At 40.8% G+C, this 16,585-nt stretch overlaps 1 protein-coding gene across 3 annotated transcripts in view; it reads left to right on the plus strand.

Annotated features, from left to right (window-relative positions):
• LOC121651355 (IQ motif and SEC7 domain-containing protein 2-like) overlaps positions 1-15,187 on the plus strand; it is a 209,845-nt gene extending 194,658 nt beyond the window's left edge. For all 3 annotated transcript variants that reach the window (XM_042003485.1, XM_042003486.1, XM_042003488.1), the window contains 4 exons: positions 5,786-5,947; positions 8,126-8,347; positions 9,245-9,294; positions 12,622-15,187. In XM_042003485.1, coding sequence (XP_041859419.1) covers positions 5,786-5,947; positions 8,126-8,347; positions 9,245-9,294; positions 12,622-13,854 — 1,667 coding nt within the window. In that variant the 3' untranslated portion in view covers positions 13,855-15,187. The remainder of the gene's footprint in view (positions 1-5,785; positions 5,948-8,125; positions 8,348-9,244; positions 9,295-12,621) is intronic.
• The last annotated feature ends 1,398 nt before the right edge of the window (positions 15,188-16,585 follow it).

The following is a 16,585-nucleotide window of genomic DNA, read 5'->3' on the forward strand; positions in this document are numbered from 1 at the left end:
CCACCAGGAAGATTTTAAATAACAGTTTAGAAAATAAAAATAATACAGAGGAAGCTATGACAGTGTCTTCTTGTTATTGTTATTTGGAGTGAGCCACAGTGCTATGTGCAAACTGAAGGCCAGTTCCTAGTCTAGTTTTAAATGATGCTTCAGTTTTAGGTCAACTGTGATTCTGCAGGTTTGATTTTCTATGGTAGCCACAAACATTTTGAATGTTTGGTAAACGGTCTGATATTTGAACCAACTCCAATCTGCTGCACAGACCTGCTGAAGCAGAAGCTTAGAAACATAACACACACACACACACACACACTTCCTCTGTATGATTGTGTCAGCATCATTATTGTAAACCGAGTCCTGTTCTGAGGGATTCAGATTAACGGACCCATATTTAGGAAATCCTGTGATGTGCTTCCATGTAGTCACTTAAAAAGATGCAGCTGGTGCCTCTGCTGGTGTATCCACTACTCCTCTACAGGCTGAAACCGCCGTACATTAAAGGAAAAGGCTGGCAGACGAGCGCATTTGGACAGAGAAGTAACGCTGTGTTTCGCCAAGTGATAATTAACAGATTGTTGAGAATATTTCCAACTGGGACAGAGTTTCCCAGGATTCATCTCTTTATCAGAACCAAACTATTGTGTCCTGTTTTGACCAAGCTGAGTCCAAAAAGGAAAAACTGCTGCAAGCTCAAATGTTTTACCCCATTCTGTAAATCCTGTCGAAGACTCACGATTGTAATATTTTGCCATTGAACAGCAGAAAAGGCTGCTGATGGGTATTTTTTTACAATTTCTTGGGTTTGTGACCCAAATCTTGTCAGAAAAAAATGACAGCAACCTCAAGATTTGTTTGCACCCTTTTGCAGGAACATCATCCACTAATGAGTTTATAATAAAAATCTATGTTCAAACTGAAGACTCTGTGAAGCATCTTGTTTTTCAAAAAGAAGAAACAGGAGCCAAGAGTTTGTGTTGCATCTCGATCCAACAGTTAATTTAACACTGATCCTGAGCTTTTAGAAGACAAGATTTTAAAACTGGGTTTCATCTTGAAGTGACGTACTGGAGGTAGGAGACTAAATCTGAGGCAAATCTACAGGGTGATCAGAGGTCTTCAGTCACTATGAGTGAACACTTTAAAGATGGAATTTATGAGGACACATCCAGGGCTGACTGGATATCTGGCTCACTTGATAATCTGAGTCGGTGAGGGGGAAACTTGGAAAAGGAAAGCATCAAACACAATGAAAACAGAGAAATCACAGAGAAAACTGGTTTGCTCAGAAAACTGAGCACAATTTGGTTAAATGTTGGTGAGAATATTGATGTTTCCAGTCTGTAATATCATGACAGACTCAATAGAAAAAACTAACTGCTTCTTTTTTTCAACAACTAAGTGAGCAAAATAGTCCAAATCATCATGATGGAACACTACTAATGAGACCTGTCTGCATGACAACACCCGGCTTTATACAGTGAGCTTAACCTGTTTATACCCTATGCTACTCTATGCATCTATTACCTGTGTAATTTGGTCCATTCCCAGGGTTTTTCCAGTTGCGCCCCTTGATGCAGCAAATTGAGCAGCACCACTAGAAACCACGTGGGCAGTGTTGGGCAGTGTAGCCACATGACATGCGACCAGTAAAAGGAATTTCCTTCACTGTAACCATGTTTGTTATTGCCTAAAACTCCACGGTGCAGTCTGAACCCAGCTCTGCCCTCTGGTGGATGTATTATGTAAAGACCACGCTAACCTAAAGGATGTATATGTACATTAATGTGTGAAATGGAAGTTCCTATTTACGTAGGTAAAGGAAGCGTACAAGGGCCTTTAGTATTTGTATTGTTCAACCTAAACAATCAGAAATATTCGAACCCCTCCACTTGGATCTCGTTCTTAATCAACAGGCAAATTGCTGCAGCGTTTGCATTAATGCATCTGCATCAATCTCTCGTGGTGAAGAAGGGGCTGAGACAAAAGAAAATGAGCTTAATTTACTGGACAATCTACTTTCCTATCGTCAGCTATGTCCACAAGTTGTGGGTAGTGACCAAAAGAATGAGATGCCGAATACAAGCGGCCGAAATGAGTTTCCTCATCAGGGCGTCTGGGCTCTCCCTTAGAGATAGAAGAAACTTGGTCATCCGGTAAGGGCTCCGAATAGAACTAGTCCTCCACAGAAGTCAGATGAGGTGGCTCGGGTATCTGATTAGGATACCTTTTGGACGCCTCCATGGCGAGGTGTTCATGCATGCCCCACCGGGGGGGAGACCCCAGGACAAACTGTAGGGACTATATCTGTAGGGACAGGGAAATCTGTGTTTCTCAGTTTACGCAGCTGCCCCTGCAGCCCACCCTGGATAAGCAGAAGAGAATGGATGGAGGGAGGGAGGGATGGATGCATGGATGGATGGAGGGAGGGATGGATGGATGGATGGATGGAGGGAGGGAGGGAGGGATAGATGGATGCATGGATGGATGGAGGGATGGATGGATGAATGGATGGAGGGATGGATGGATGGATGATTGGAAGGATGGATGGAGGGATGGATGCATGGATGGATGGAGGGATGGAGGGAGGGAGGGAGGGATGGATGGATGCATGGAAGGATGGATGGAGGGATGGATGGAATGTTAAAAATTAACCAACTGACCATGTCCACATGTAAACAAATATTTTGACAAATGCATTTGCATCTTGTGTCTTAATGCAAATGCATTTTTTGGGGGACTGAAAACACTTTTAGGAAAACAGCTTCCAGGGTGAATACTCTCAGATATTCCAGGTTTAGTGTTTATGTATGGATAACTGTTGTTGTCAGCTTGCAGAATCAGGTTGGGTGTTGCCATCTGTGTGGCTTCAGAAGATGCTGCATTTGTGATGCAATGCTGGGCACATCCCACCTGGAGGAGCCTCGGTTACAAAGATTTACTCCTTTGTAAACTTAGCCAAGATTGTGCTGGTGCTAGTCTTTTTAACATAAAGCTGTTTTTTAAAGTTTTTTCAGCTTTCTAAAATGGCACCAGAGGCAGGGCTAGATCATTGTGTGGATCAGAATTTTTTTTTCTTTTTTTGGAGGGGGGGGGGGGGGGGGGTAATAGGGAAAAACTCCACTTGTTAAAATACCAGAGTTCATGTAGAAATTACCTGGAGGTCCTCAAGATTGCCTAATTTTATGATATTCTGCACTATAGAGGGAGAAATATGCAAATCACTTTCAATCCATCCAACATGTTTTTTAATTGTGAAATAATTTCCTCAATTATCTGGTGGCAAACTGCAGATCCTCTGTCCATCTTTGCTCCTCAAAGACCCAGACTTTCCTTTTGTTGCTTTTGGACCAAATCATTACAATCACTTACTGGCACCTTCAGTTTAATAAAAGATGATATCAGTAAATAAAACTGGCTAACCAAAACAGATGTAGAATAGTTTCTGATACTAGTAAACAGGGAATTAGCTGATTTGAGTAGTTTACTGAAAATGAAAATAAAGGAGGAACCTGTATATTTCAGGGTCAGAATTGCATCATATTATGTTAGATTGCATCACATAAAATGTTAAGATTTTGGCATTGTGTTAATTTGAGGGATCCAAGGCATAATCTTAGAGCTTGTTTGGTTGGTTAGGTGTTGTTGCTGCTGACAGTTCTGGTTCAGCAGTTGGAGCTAAATGGGACTTGGCAGGCTGCTGATGACTGTGACCAGGACAGATTGTCCCACATGATTCATCAGCACAATCATATATCAGCTGTGTGGGTGGGTGAGCATATCTGTGTGTCTGTGTGCATCATGTGGGAAGCAGGTAAGATGAAACAGTATCTCTGTGCTTCCTGCACTCAATAACTGATAAGAGGTCAGTGGCAGCAATCAGTTTTTGGCCCCAACTGGCCTTGTTTTGCACTGTTCACTGTGCGTAACCATATCAACCATGATGATGGTGTTGGACGCCAAAACGCAGAAATTTTCTTTGGCATATTTGGGAAAAAATGCATTTACAGAATGTGTAATGAAAACAGGAAAAAGCATATTGGGCCAGAAACAACGTGGTGCAATCCAATTTATTTATAGAGCACTTTAAAAACAACAATGTTGACCAAAGTGCTGAACAATAAAATAACAAATATTTAACAAAACATGTAAATCAGTAAGTGCACTAAAATATCAACAGTCAAGAAATTATAATATGTAGTGCGCACGCCAGGCCTTTAGTGGTCAGTGAAACTTGTGCGTCACATTCTCATAAGACTGGAACACACAACAGAAGCGTTGCTTGCCAACCGCTAGTTATCTGGTGTATGTAACCTCTGTGTCGTCGCTAACGGCATAAATGATCTACCAGAAACTGGTTTTGCTTCAGCGGACCAGATAAATTAAAAAGATGCAGCAGCACGACCACAACATGGAGTTCCACCATTGTTGTTGTTGTGCTTTTCGCAGGTTAAGCAGGTCTGAGTGATGACGTGAAAGACGTCGTCATCGTCAAAGATTCCACTTCCACTTCAACCTGACAGAACTCGCTTTGTGTTGCAAGACAGTTTCACTCTGGAGGCCGTTGTCAAATCTTTGCATTTTTATCCACCCAAAACACAAAACTGTAACCGTAGAAACGAGAAGCCAGAACGCAACCAAACATTTTGTGTTTTACTGGCAACAGGCAAGTTTGTTAGTAATTACACTAAGAACAGAGCCGGTGGCCTACTGGACTTCAATTAAAAAAAAAAAGTTGGTCATTTTCTGTTTGAGTTTGGGAGATTTTTTTTATAGGTTAAAAAAAAAATAACCCAAAGCCTGAATCTGTATTGGAAAAACATGCAATTAATTTATTTTGGGTTTTGAAGTTAAATTCTGTTTGTTTACCAAAATAGAAAAAAGTCATAAAGAATAATTACATTAATAACCTCCAAAATATACTTCTCCAGTTTGTTAGCATGCTAATGTTAACATTAAGCTAACATTATCATGCAATTTACCTTTGCAATTTCCATCTGGTATAAATAAAGTTTATCTAATTTCAGAGCTGTCTCCAAGTGCAACTTCAGCTGCTAGCATGTCTGTTGAGGTTTGTTAAAATTACTCTAAGGCCGAGAATAAATTTGCTTTAAATTACACGTACATGTCTTTTTCATGTCTGTCTTGCATACTTTTGCATCTGTTTGAATCCTTGTTTGTGCATGTCCTCAAAAATTAATGCTAAGTGTTCACAAGCTCCAATTTAGGTCCAATTTAGGACCAATTTGACCAGTTTGAACAAATGTAAGACCACAAGGTCAACAGCAATAAAAATGACAGAAAATTTGAAGGGCATGCGTGTTGATCAAGTCTGAAATTACCCGCGTCTTTACGATGTTGCTGCACAAACATGCTTGTCACAAAAGCTGGTGAGATATCATCACTATATCAGATATAACTGAGTACCTCAACAAAGGTTTTTGCAGACATTTGAAAATTTCAATGAAACTTGTCATTAATTTCTGCACTGGCAATATGAGTGAGACACACTCGTCATTGTTAGGGTGTGCTTTGTTTCCGGACCTTACCATCTACAGTACCACTGAAGTCATTTTTTTCTGCCAAGATCTTAAGATTACCCAATGCTAACCTCTTTTACATTGATAAAAAAATAATTTGACTTTGGGAGAATTTGATGATTCAGGGGACCTGAATTTGTTTGATGCTTAATATCAATCACTTTCATTTTTGGCTAATGCTTTCATTTGACTCACCTTGGGTCTGAAATGCAGACGTTAAATACGTTTGTGTGTTTTGTGCCACTCAGACTACCCTCACGGTATCAGGCTGACGTCTGCCAACCCTGGAGGAGAGAGGAAGGTGCTGATCGTCTTCACGGCTCCAAGCCAACAGGACAGAGCGCGATTCACTTCAGACCTCCGAGAGAGCATCGCAGAGGTCCAGGAGATGGAAAAGTACAGGGTGGAGTGTAAGTGTTCCTGTCACTTCTCAGGAAATGATGCAGCAGCTGTAGCGAAAGCTGTAGTCATAATATTGACATTTCCTTGGTAGAAAAAGCCAGTTTTAATAATTGATGAGTAAAATGTGTCTAATTGAAACATGTTTGGTTGAAAATAGTACAGCGTTAAAGTAACCAGAGAAACTGTGTTGCTTCTTTAGGCCTCTCATTTCTAACATGTCTGTGGCATGTTAAAAACAGCTAACATGTTTTATATCCGATTACAACACTCTTTAAGTGTTATGTTGTTGATTACTTGAAGCAGATGTTGAGATAACAATTAGTTGGCGGTAAAAGAGCTCCGGACAGCTTGATTAATAATAATAAAAAGGTTTTATTACAAAAACTGAGATTTTAAACGGATCTGCAGCATCTGTGAGATCTCTGGGCCAATTGTAGAGAAATGCCCCAGGCTGTCTGTACCAGCCCTCCTTAGAAATGTTTACAAATAGAAACACAAAATGCTGTATATGGACCTCTACTAGGAAACTATAACCCTGTTCATACATGGAGTCTAGAATTCACTGACTTTTGGCGGACTGCTTATAGCTGCAACCAAATATAGTAATAACCTATGCAATGTTAAGGAAATCTAATTATTAACTTTATGTAATACACTGCAGTTATTTTGAGCTGAAACCCTTGACTGTATTTTTTTAAGCAAAATGTTTACAGGATTTCCTAAGCATCAGTTAACAGGTTAACTTCGTGACATTTTTCTCACGTGATTCTACTGTTTACCTTGTTTTTAAGCAGTTTGTTTGATTTACCGAAGTTGATAAATAACTGTGGAACTGGATGGTACTATAATTAACCACATTTGTATAGATAATGTCAGCTTTGCTCATAAATAAGTATTTCCTGACTTCTCTCTCTCTGACATTGTTCTTAGAGTGGTTGAATACCTAGAACACTATATAACTGATGACCTGACTGATGATATGGACATGTACAGAGACTGTACACAAGCTACTATGCTGATACGTAAATTTAGTATGTGCTCTGTACCAGACTAGAATGTGTTCTTTTACTCTCTGATGCATAAATTCATGTTCTTTTTTAAAACAGTACTGCAATTTTTCCACATGCAATATTTAACTTCTACAGACATGTACATTGATGCTTTTCTTTATTTTTGATGTTTATTTAATTTATTTATTTTTAGATATTCTGTGAAAATATTTATAAAATAATATTATGTTATGTTTATACAATATATCTATTACTTTAAAGGCAGTCTGGCAGTTACAATATATGTATTTTTATATTTCTATACATGAAATTTATAAATATATACAAACTTACATGTGCCACTGCACAACATTTCTCTTTTATACATTGCTGAACAACAAAGCAACTTCAGATTGACGAAAAACACTTTTACAAGTTCAGGAAACACAATTACAAAGATACAACCAGGCCGGTGTTTCACCAAAATCTGTGACCCATCAGAATCTGTGACCACAGGGGGCGATAGTGTACATTTCTTTGCATGGATGTCTTAGAAGACGAGCAAAGGCTTGAAAAATTCATTAAAATGCAGGTAATGTAAAGTCACAGATCAGAAACGAGGACCTCTGTGGTCCTGGCTATGTTAGGGTCACATTATGTTAGAAGAGTCCAGACTAAAGGGGTGACATAGGTCACCATTTCTGATAGCCATCAGAACGTGACTTTACATTACCTGCATTATTATGACTTTAATAAAAGTTTTTCAGGACTTCGCTCATCTTCTAAGACGTACATGCAAAGGAATCAAATCAAATTTATTTACAAAGCACTTCTCATACATAAGTAGCACAAAGTACATAATAAAATGCACACAAAAACAATATTTGCAAATAGAAAATAATTTAAAACAGCAATTAAAAATCCACACCTTTTTCTTTTTCTCACACACCCAAAGCAAAGCGGTTTAGTGGTCACTGCAAACAGTATAATGTTATAATGTTTTTTCAGTTCAATTCAGTTTTATTAAACAGACACAGGTCCACAATTTATGGACCATAAATACACACATAAGACTGAAAAAAGAGAGAGAAAAAGAGAGAGCAGAAAATATAAAATCACATTAATAGATAATCATATGGACCCTGCAGTAATGTCAGGCTTAATTTTCTTTCATCATCCCTCCATCTCCCCCTCCAGCTGAGCTCGAGAAGCAGAAAGGTGTGATGCGTCCCGGCATGCTGGCAGGACCTGGAGGCATGGGGACACCAGGGGGCGGAGCCAGCTCCGGGGGAGGGCCAGTGAAGAGTGAGGTAGTGAACGGCACCCTGGGTAGGCCGAGCCTGGACGACACATACGCCTCAGTGGATGGACTCAAACGTACGGCACTCAGCTCCTCTCTCAGAGACCTCTCAGAGACAGGTGAGGGCAGGGCAGAAAATAAGTGCTAGTTTCACACTTTATAGCGATATTTGTTGTATTTTTCGAGCTCTGCTCACCACTGACGGTTTTATAGCTTATCAAGTCAGAACAAACCTGCAGTTGGGCTGTTACGCAACTGATGAAACAGCCTTGAAACCTTTGATGGTGAAGTAGTGAGATGGAAATTTAATGTTATGTCTCCATCTGCTGAACAGCAGCAGGAACAACATTGTAAAACTCGTGATTGCACAAGAGGCAGATAAAATGATCAATATGAGGAATTTACTGAAATCCAATCAGTGAAAGAAGTCACCATGTTAGCCATGTGGGATAACAGTATTAAATACTGTACCATTCATTGTTTTTATCAAGTTGTGCAGAAGTTATTTTGTTTCTCAAGAAACTTGGTCTCAGCTAAGCAGAAAAGTTTGCTGAACTTTACAGAAATTTGTTAATTTGATATTAATTATTGTATAATATTTCATTATCTGATGGTAAAAAAAATTAAATTGATGCTGTCAAGTATATGTATCAAGATAATAATTGCATGTAATATACTGTATATTGCAATAGACATTTAATATGTAAAAAATAATATTTAATAATTATTTAATTATTTAATTACAATACATTTAATCATATTATTAATAAAGCTTTTTGTTTTTTAAATTAAAAGAAAGAAAACTGTTGCAGAGTGTTAGTAAAAAAATGTGACATAAAGCTGAGGTTGCATGTGGTTAGTAGCTTAACATGAAAACTGGATGCATTCAGAAGCAATTAGCCTAGCTTATCCTGTTTATTTAACAGAAATGAAAATATCACAGTTTGTGGGTTTATTTGGTCACATATTGTTTCGAAAAATATGTTATTAACAGCCTCATTCTGATTGGGTAACAGGGAAGCGAGGCCGTAGGAACAGTGTTGGGTCATTGGACAGTACTATTGAAGTAAGTTTGGCAGGGAGCGGGGCTAAAGCCTGCATGACCTCCCCGCATGCTGCTGCTGCATGTTTTACTTCCACTCAAGTGCATGTACACGATGTCATAAAAAGTGAATGAGTTTCAGTATGGAAAATATGGAAAGCCAAAAGTACCATCATTTGCCTCCATTTCCTATGAATTTACATTGTACTACTGCCTTTTATTATAAGATGTGAAAGATTCCAATCTGGTTTTCATTCGTGTAAATGCCAGCTCAGCTCTTCCTAGAGTTTTTAACAGTTGACTCATTTAACTGCTGTTAAACTGTAATTTTAGACCTGTCTGCAGCTGTTGATACAGTGGATCTGAACGTTCTGATATCAAGTGTGTCTATATGTCTTGACCTAGTTTAAATCAAACATAAGTGACAGAATTTTTCTTTTTTTTTTAATCGTTTATGGGTTCAGTCATCTTCTACTTGCTTTCTCACAAGTGGCATACCCCAGGGGTCCATGCTAGGGCCAATGCTTTCCATTCTATATTTGTTGCCTATGGGTTTTTTCTTCCAGAAGCTTAATCTTCTGTTCCATTGTTATGCAGATGACATTCTTCTGTTTACCTATAAAATTAGACAGTTAAAATCCACTGCATGCTTTACTTATTTGTCTAAGTAACCTTAAAATATGGCTGAAGTCAAACTTTTTTCATTTTTATATGAGGGAAGTGATTTGGTTTGGAAAGTCAGATTCACTTGACAGATCTTTGGCTCCATCTACATTTCTGTTAGAGCACAATAATCAACCAGCCAGTTTCTCTGAGCTGTTCCAGGGTCTAGTCTAATGGCTGACCTGGGTCCGGGTAGTTTCGTTCTGACCTCTGCTCCGGGCCAATTCCCACTGGGAGTAGGTCAAACATGGAGTGCCCACTTCTGCAGTCCGCATAGATCACAAAATACAGGAGAAATGGAGAATCTTGTGATTTTCCACTTCCAGGATAAACATCTCATTGTCCATGATAAAAAAAAAAAAAAACACAGAGACCCATTGACCAATTAATGATGTAATGTTTACATGGTTCAGCAAGAACAAATCTGCACGAGAGCTTTTATTTTGAAATTTACCAGAAGCTGTACACTGCTTCCTTGTCTGATTTTCTGGCCTTATTCCTGGCCCCATCTGAACTGCGAAGCTTGATGCCTTCTGGAAGTGTGCTCCGTCAATAATAGACTTGCTGCATATGTTTAGTAGAGAGCCATGACGATGAGCATCAAGGACGCTTATGACACGTGCCGCAGCGTTATTTGTTTGTTTTTTCATCATGGACGAGACACAAAAATTGGCTGTAAGACTCTTGAGGAATCAACCTTTTCTTTGGTTGCCTCAAATCTGTGGAATAGTTCATCCTTCCTAGATGCACCACTCAGACTGCAGAGATAAGTCGCAGCTGAAGCTTCTGCTCCTTGGCTTTCACAGGTCACATCTCATTTGAAAATTTTATGTTTAATTTGTAAAAATGAGCCTCATGGTATCATGGGTTTACATCGGTAGCATGAACTGATTCTGGCCTGACTTTACTCACTTTGGTTATTTCATATGATGTCACTTTTGGCCTTCCATAGATTGTCTCCTCTGGACTGCATGCTGTTTTTTGTTTGGTTTTTGTGAAGGGGTTGTATTTTAGATATTGAATCAACCTAAATAGATTAAGGAGGATTCAATGAGAAAGAAACTGTTCAAAGGAAAGAGTCCTCAACATGGTCACTGCAGGTAAAGAAAAAAAACATCAACAGTATTGTATATACAGTATCTCACAGAAGTGAGTACACCCTTCACATTTTTGCTAATATGTCATTATATCTTTTCATGGGACAACACTAAAGAAATAAAACTTTGACATACAGAATATCAAAGTTTAATTTTTATAGTTTGGTGTCCTGTATATCACAGTTTCATTACTATGGTGTTGTCCCATGAAAAGATATAATAAAATATTTGCAAAAATGTGAGGGGTGCACTCACTTCTTAAACCCTGTTAAATGACGGAACCATTATATATATATATATATATATGTATAATGGTTCCGTCATTTAACAGGGTTCCAGTTGAAATTAACTGCATTATGACTTTAGTGCGCCCAAAAAATCGAAGTTCTGTAATTCTTCTCCCATACATGTCTACATATCTGTATGTTCAACACTTTAAAGGCCCATTTACCCTCCCTTACATCTGTAAATACAGATATCCGTTTCAAATGTTGTCATACGTCGCCATCTTCATACTTCCATGCGTCTTTTGCTTTTCTGTGGTTAAGTCAGTTCCTCCACTAGTGGGCAGTACTGAGTTCAGAGTTCATTCCTGCGATCCTGCTAGTTGGTAGCAGTAATGCATCGCTATAAAGTTATTTTCCAACAGCCCAACACAACTGGCACACTCACATATAGTCTTTCTTCAAATGCTCACGTAATTTCAATAGTTGTTGTGCTCGTCTTTATTCTTCTTCTGCTCCCCCCCCACTTCCTGATCCTCTTCTTCTCTGGTTTGTTTCTTTTGCTGGTCGCATGTCAGCTATTCTGCTCAGCACTGCCCCCACGATTTCTGGTGGTATTGCTTCGTCTTCTGCGTCAAGCGACGAATCACAAAACACAGTGAAAACTGACCAAATCACATGCAAAACCGATGCAGGAACGGACTAAACTGTTCACCGTCTGTGTATTGTCTTTTGCATTGAGCATAAATTGGATTTAACACATACACTGTTTTCCCTTTTGTGTCTCAGAAAACTAGAAATCATGTCAGAAATTCTGCTTTCAGTTCATTTCATGTAAAATTAAACATGACGTGACTTAAACATGAAATTTTATGTCAGGTCTAAAAACTAATTACAAGCAATGGGACATTTCTTTACTCTTGTTTAGCCTGCCAAGTGTCTCATTTTTGTGTAAATTCAAATTAAACAGAGGCTGATGGGATTTTGAGTGTTTTTTCCTTGAGTTTTAGAAGTTTTTGATCATTAACAAGTCTGAGTCATGTCTAAAACCACAGCCTTCCAACGTCATGGTGTCACCAGAAATTTCTACATAATTTATATGTTTGATCCTTTTGAAGTTAGTTTCTGTGACCAAGATAAAGCATATTTAAGCATTCCCAGCTCCTTTAAAGACAGCTTTAATTTGGTAAATTGACACATCGTCTCATATAGTTGATAAAAAAATGAACTGAAAAGAGAGGTTCATGCCTTTCAAACAGTGTAGATATTTCCTGGGTTTTTATTAAATTATCCCTCTTCTTTCCTTCATTTTGTCCTCTCTGTGTTTGCAAACCTTCTCTTTCCCTGCCTCCTCTACCTCTTCTCAGGGTTCTATTATTAGCAGCCCTCGGCCTCATCAGCAGCGCCCCCTGCCTGCAGGAGGTCTGTCTTACAGCCCCATGATGGTCCCTTCATCTCCAGCAGCATACCGGCCACACCGCCCTACTCAGAGCCCCGGTACAGGGGTGGGGGGTGGGCCGGGGCTCTGTCACAACCAGGGAGGGGTCACTACATCCCCTCTCGCGAGCGGGGTAGGAGCTGGGGGCGGAGGAGGGATGGTGAGTGGCGGCGTCCAGACAGGAGGCGGTCGGATGGGGAATTTCTTAGCCAGTCGCAGAGGCAAAGTTCCTGGTCCCTTGACGATGACGTCACCCCCTCCTCAGGGTCCACCGAGTCCCCTGATGATATCATCACCCCCCCACTACCCCGCCCCCGCACCTCCCATCCCCCACCCATCCTCCCCTTCCCCATGCCCCTCCCCATCGCCCAACCTCGGGCAGTCGGACCCGGGAGGAGTGGGAGGGGGAGGTGGTCCAGGAGGGGGAGCATCCAAGCTCCAGGCTTTGCACGCCCAGTATTGCCACGGCAACAGTGGAGGAGGCGGAGTCAGTGTTACTGGGCACCAGCAGCAGCAAACCCCACCCCCACCGTACCATCACCATCACCGCTACCATATGCAGAGCGTCCCACAGCACCACATCCTGTCGCACAGGTTCTCCGCCCCCCGGCGGCAAGCACCATCCGGCTGCGCTCCCTCTCTTACCCAGCAGCATCAGAGGCTGCAACATGGCGCCGCCCAACACCCACGCTACAACATGGCCTCAGGCTTCATCACGCCCCCACCGCTGTCCCCGCACTCCCCCATTACCCCTACTACACCACACGGACTTTACCACTCGCACCCCATGGTAGGGAGGCCAGCTGGAAGCGCCAAGCTCCCACTGACCATCTCGCACTCCCAGCCCCACCCCCACGCTCACACACACTCTCACAACCACGCCGTTCACACACACTCCCCGCTCAGCCCCTCTGCCTCTCCCTCTACCCACTTCATCTTCTCCACCCCACCGCCCCAAACGCCATCAGCACGGCTCGTCACCCAGACTCCTCCACAACCCTATACACCTCAGTACCCACCCCTATCTTCCATCCCACCTCCTCCTCCACACTCACCCTTACCTCCCCCATCGACCGCTCCACTCTCCCCACACCCCCCAGGGGTGGTACAAGGCGGCGGCCCCAAATCAAAGCCCATCAGTCGGATCAGCACAGTCGTGTGAGGAAGACCCGAACAATTGTGCGCTACCCTGCTGTAAGCCGCCAGGGGGCGGTAGTGAGAGGGAGGAGGAGAAGAGGGGGAGGACAAATGCAGGTGTATCAAAATGGCCGCCTGGTGAGGAAGAGAGCCCTGAGAGCAGGGAAAAGGAAACTACTCAGCCTGTGTTATTTTCACATCCATTTTCCTCACAAGTAGAAAGACTCTCACACACACCAAGCTGTTTATTGGCCAACTTGTTCCCTGCAGGGAAAAGCCTCCGGGAAAACCCACTAACGGAGAAACAAGAGCTGCAGTTACGGCATTTCCAGTCACATGACGACGAAGGAAAACTTCCATACAGTCCAGCTGTCTTAAAAATGTCCTCATTTCCCATCATAGTGCCCTTTCAAGCTGAGCTGGGACTCCAGAGGACATGTTTGTAGTTCTTTGCTGACAAAGTGTTCGTGCCATGTTGTGAGTACGAATTTTTATGTTGCTGTAGAAGACAAATGGTTCAGGGACCAGTCGTGAAGGGAACAGTGCCTGAGAATATAACACAAGGGTTAGCGCTTGATGCTAACGTGATGTACAGGGTTAGTTAAAAGGGAAAGTTTAGGTTTTGCAGAGACCTGAGAGCAGAACGAGTCCTGTAAGTATATCTCCAAAAATCACAGTCGTCTTAGACCACCTCGTTGGCAAACAAAGAAGCACTTGTACCACAGTTTTGGTTATTGACATATTTACAAGCCATGAGGCAGAAGGAGAGGTGGTTAGCATTAATATGGTGCAGTTTCTGTGTCTTAGACAGGCGTGCATGACCTGTGCAATAGCTAACGATTATCAATGTGTCTATGGTTAAAATCCTTTATGCAGGGGGAGGGATTCGTTGTGGTGTAAAGCCCCAATCCAGAGTTTATTTAGCCACTAGAAGTGAAATTTACTGAACTTTACTCTGTATGGAAAATAAACTTTATAACACCTTTAAATAAGCCATCAAAACATAAACTACAGGTGTCTTTTACCTTCGCGTTTTAGCAAAAATGGCTAAAAGCCATTAGTGTTTGTGGATTACAGGGTTTCAGCAGGGGGCACTATACTGTTGTTTTGGATTGGGACTTGTTTATTCCTGTAAATTTGGGCTTTATTTGTACTAAGACTGTGAATGCTCTCCCCCCTTTAACAAGTATCCCAGTATATATGAAAGTGTAAGCCTAAATTTGTCAGAAATAATAATATCTGTCCTCTGTATTTTATGCTCCATATTGTACGTGACCTTGTATGTTGCCAGAGAAGGAGATTAAGCTGGAAGGTGCCAAACAGGGAAGTAAATCATTAGTTTGACTGACTTGTCAACCACAGATAAAGACGTGGAGCTGCAGGAGCTAAACTCATTTTTAATTCAGGTTACTTTTTAAAAAAATGTAACTAATAAGTTAACAGGTATGTAAACAGAACTGGGTGGGAAATTAGACAAAAAAAAAAAGAATATAATGTTTACTAAGGTAAAATTGTGACCAAATAAAATGTAACTAGGAGAAGCAATCGATCAGGGACCCCTTTTCAAGAACTGCCAAAATTTTATTCTTTTGTTATTTATTTATCCTTAAGTTCAAATAAAAAAATTCTTTTTTATATATCTTGTGCATGTTTGCTCCGTTTTCTTTATCATGTAAGAAAGAATAAATTCACAAAGTATTTGGATTTAAAACATTTTTTGAGTCATTTTATCCAAAGCGACTTACAACTGAGGACCAACTTTGAAGTTTTGGTACAATAAGAAACCATAGTTGAAATATTCAGCACTAAATCCATTTAAAGGGCAGAACACAAGCAGAACAGGATGTGGTACTGCCTAGATGTGGCACGGAGTTGGAGGCATTAGGAGAGGAGGGAATAGTCTACTACCACCTTCCAGTTTCACTCAGTATGTTTGACCTGTTCACCAATTCAGCAAAAATAGTCAGTAAATTGCTTTATTTTAACTGCTTCATGGCAATAAATCTTACAGATTTGGAAAGTCTGTTTACGTCTCTTTTAAATGGATCCTTATTTGTGAGGAAAATGCACTTGTGGGATGAGCAGCAGAGTTGAGTATGTGAGCGGTGCCCATGAAAAACTTTCCTAATCTTCTCTGTCAGTGCCAAACAGCTTATTTTGCTGTCTCTGAAAGCAAAACCTGCTTTTTTGTGCAACATTTGTGGCGCCAGCAAAGACACAGAGATTACAAGTGCAAAGGGGAAAGTTGGGGGGAGGGGTTGTGGTGTAAACAGGGCCAAAGGGTGGGTCAACGACACACGTGACTTTAACAACCCTCAAATGTGAACGGCCAGCTCTTCACCAGTCAGTTTAGAACTGAAGAAGACTTTTAGATGAGAGGAGAAACATTTTCAAGAGACATAAAGACGTCCAGTTGCCTTCAGTTCATACTCTTAGGAACCAAACGAGAGTCAACAGCAGAATCAGCTGTCTGGCATTGGCAGAAAAGATTCATTGGGCAGCGCACATACTAAACTCTGCTGCTCATCCCACAAAAGCATTTTCCTCACAAATGTGGCTCCATTTAAAGGAGAAACAAATGGACTTCTCAGTGCTATAAAATTTATTGCCAAGAAGCATCATTACAACAAAGAATAATCCACCAAACACTCAGTTACTGACTTTCGGTGCTAAATTTTACATTTCTACACAAAAAAAGCCTTTACAGCATTTAATGCTATGAAATATCTTCAATTAAATCAAAACAAGAGAATGAT

This window comes from Melanotaenia boesemani, chromosome 13 (genome assembly GCF_017639745.1).
Source record: "Melanotaenia boesemani isolate fMelBoe1 chromosome 13, fMelBoe1.pri, whole genome shotgun sequence".
Classification (NCBI taxonomy): domain Eukaryota; kingdom Metazoa; phylum Chordata; class Actinopteri; order Atheriniformes; family Melanotaeniidae; genus Melanotaenia; species Melanotaenia boesemani.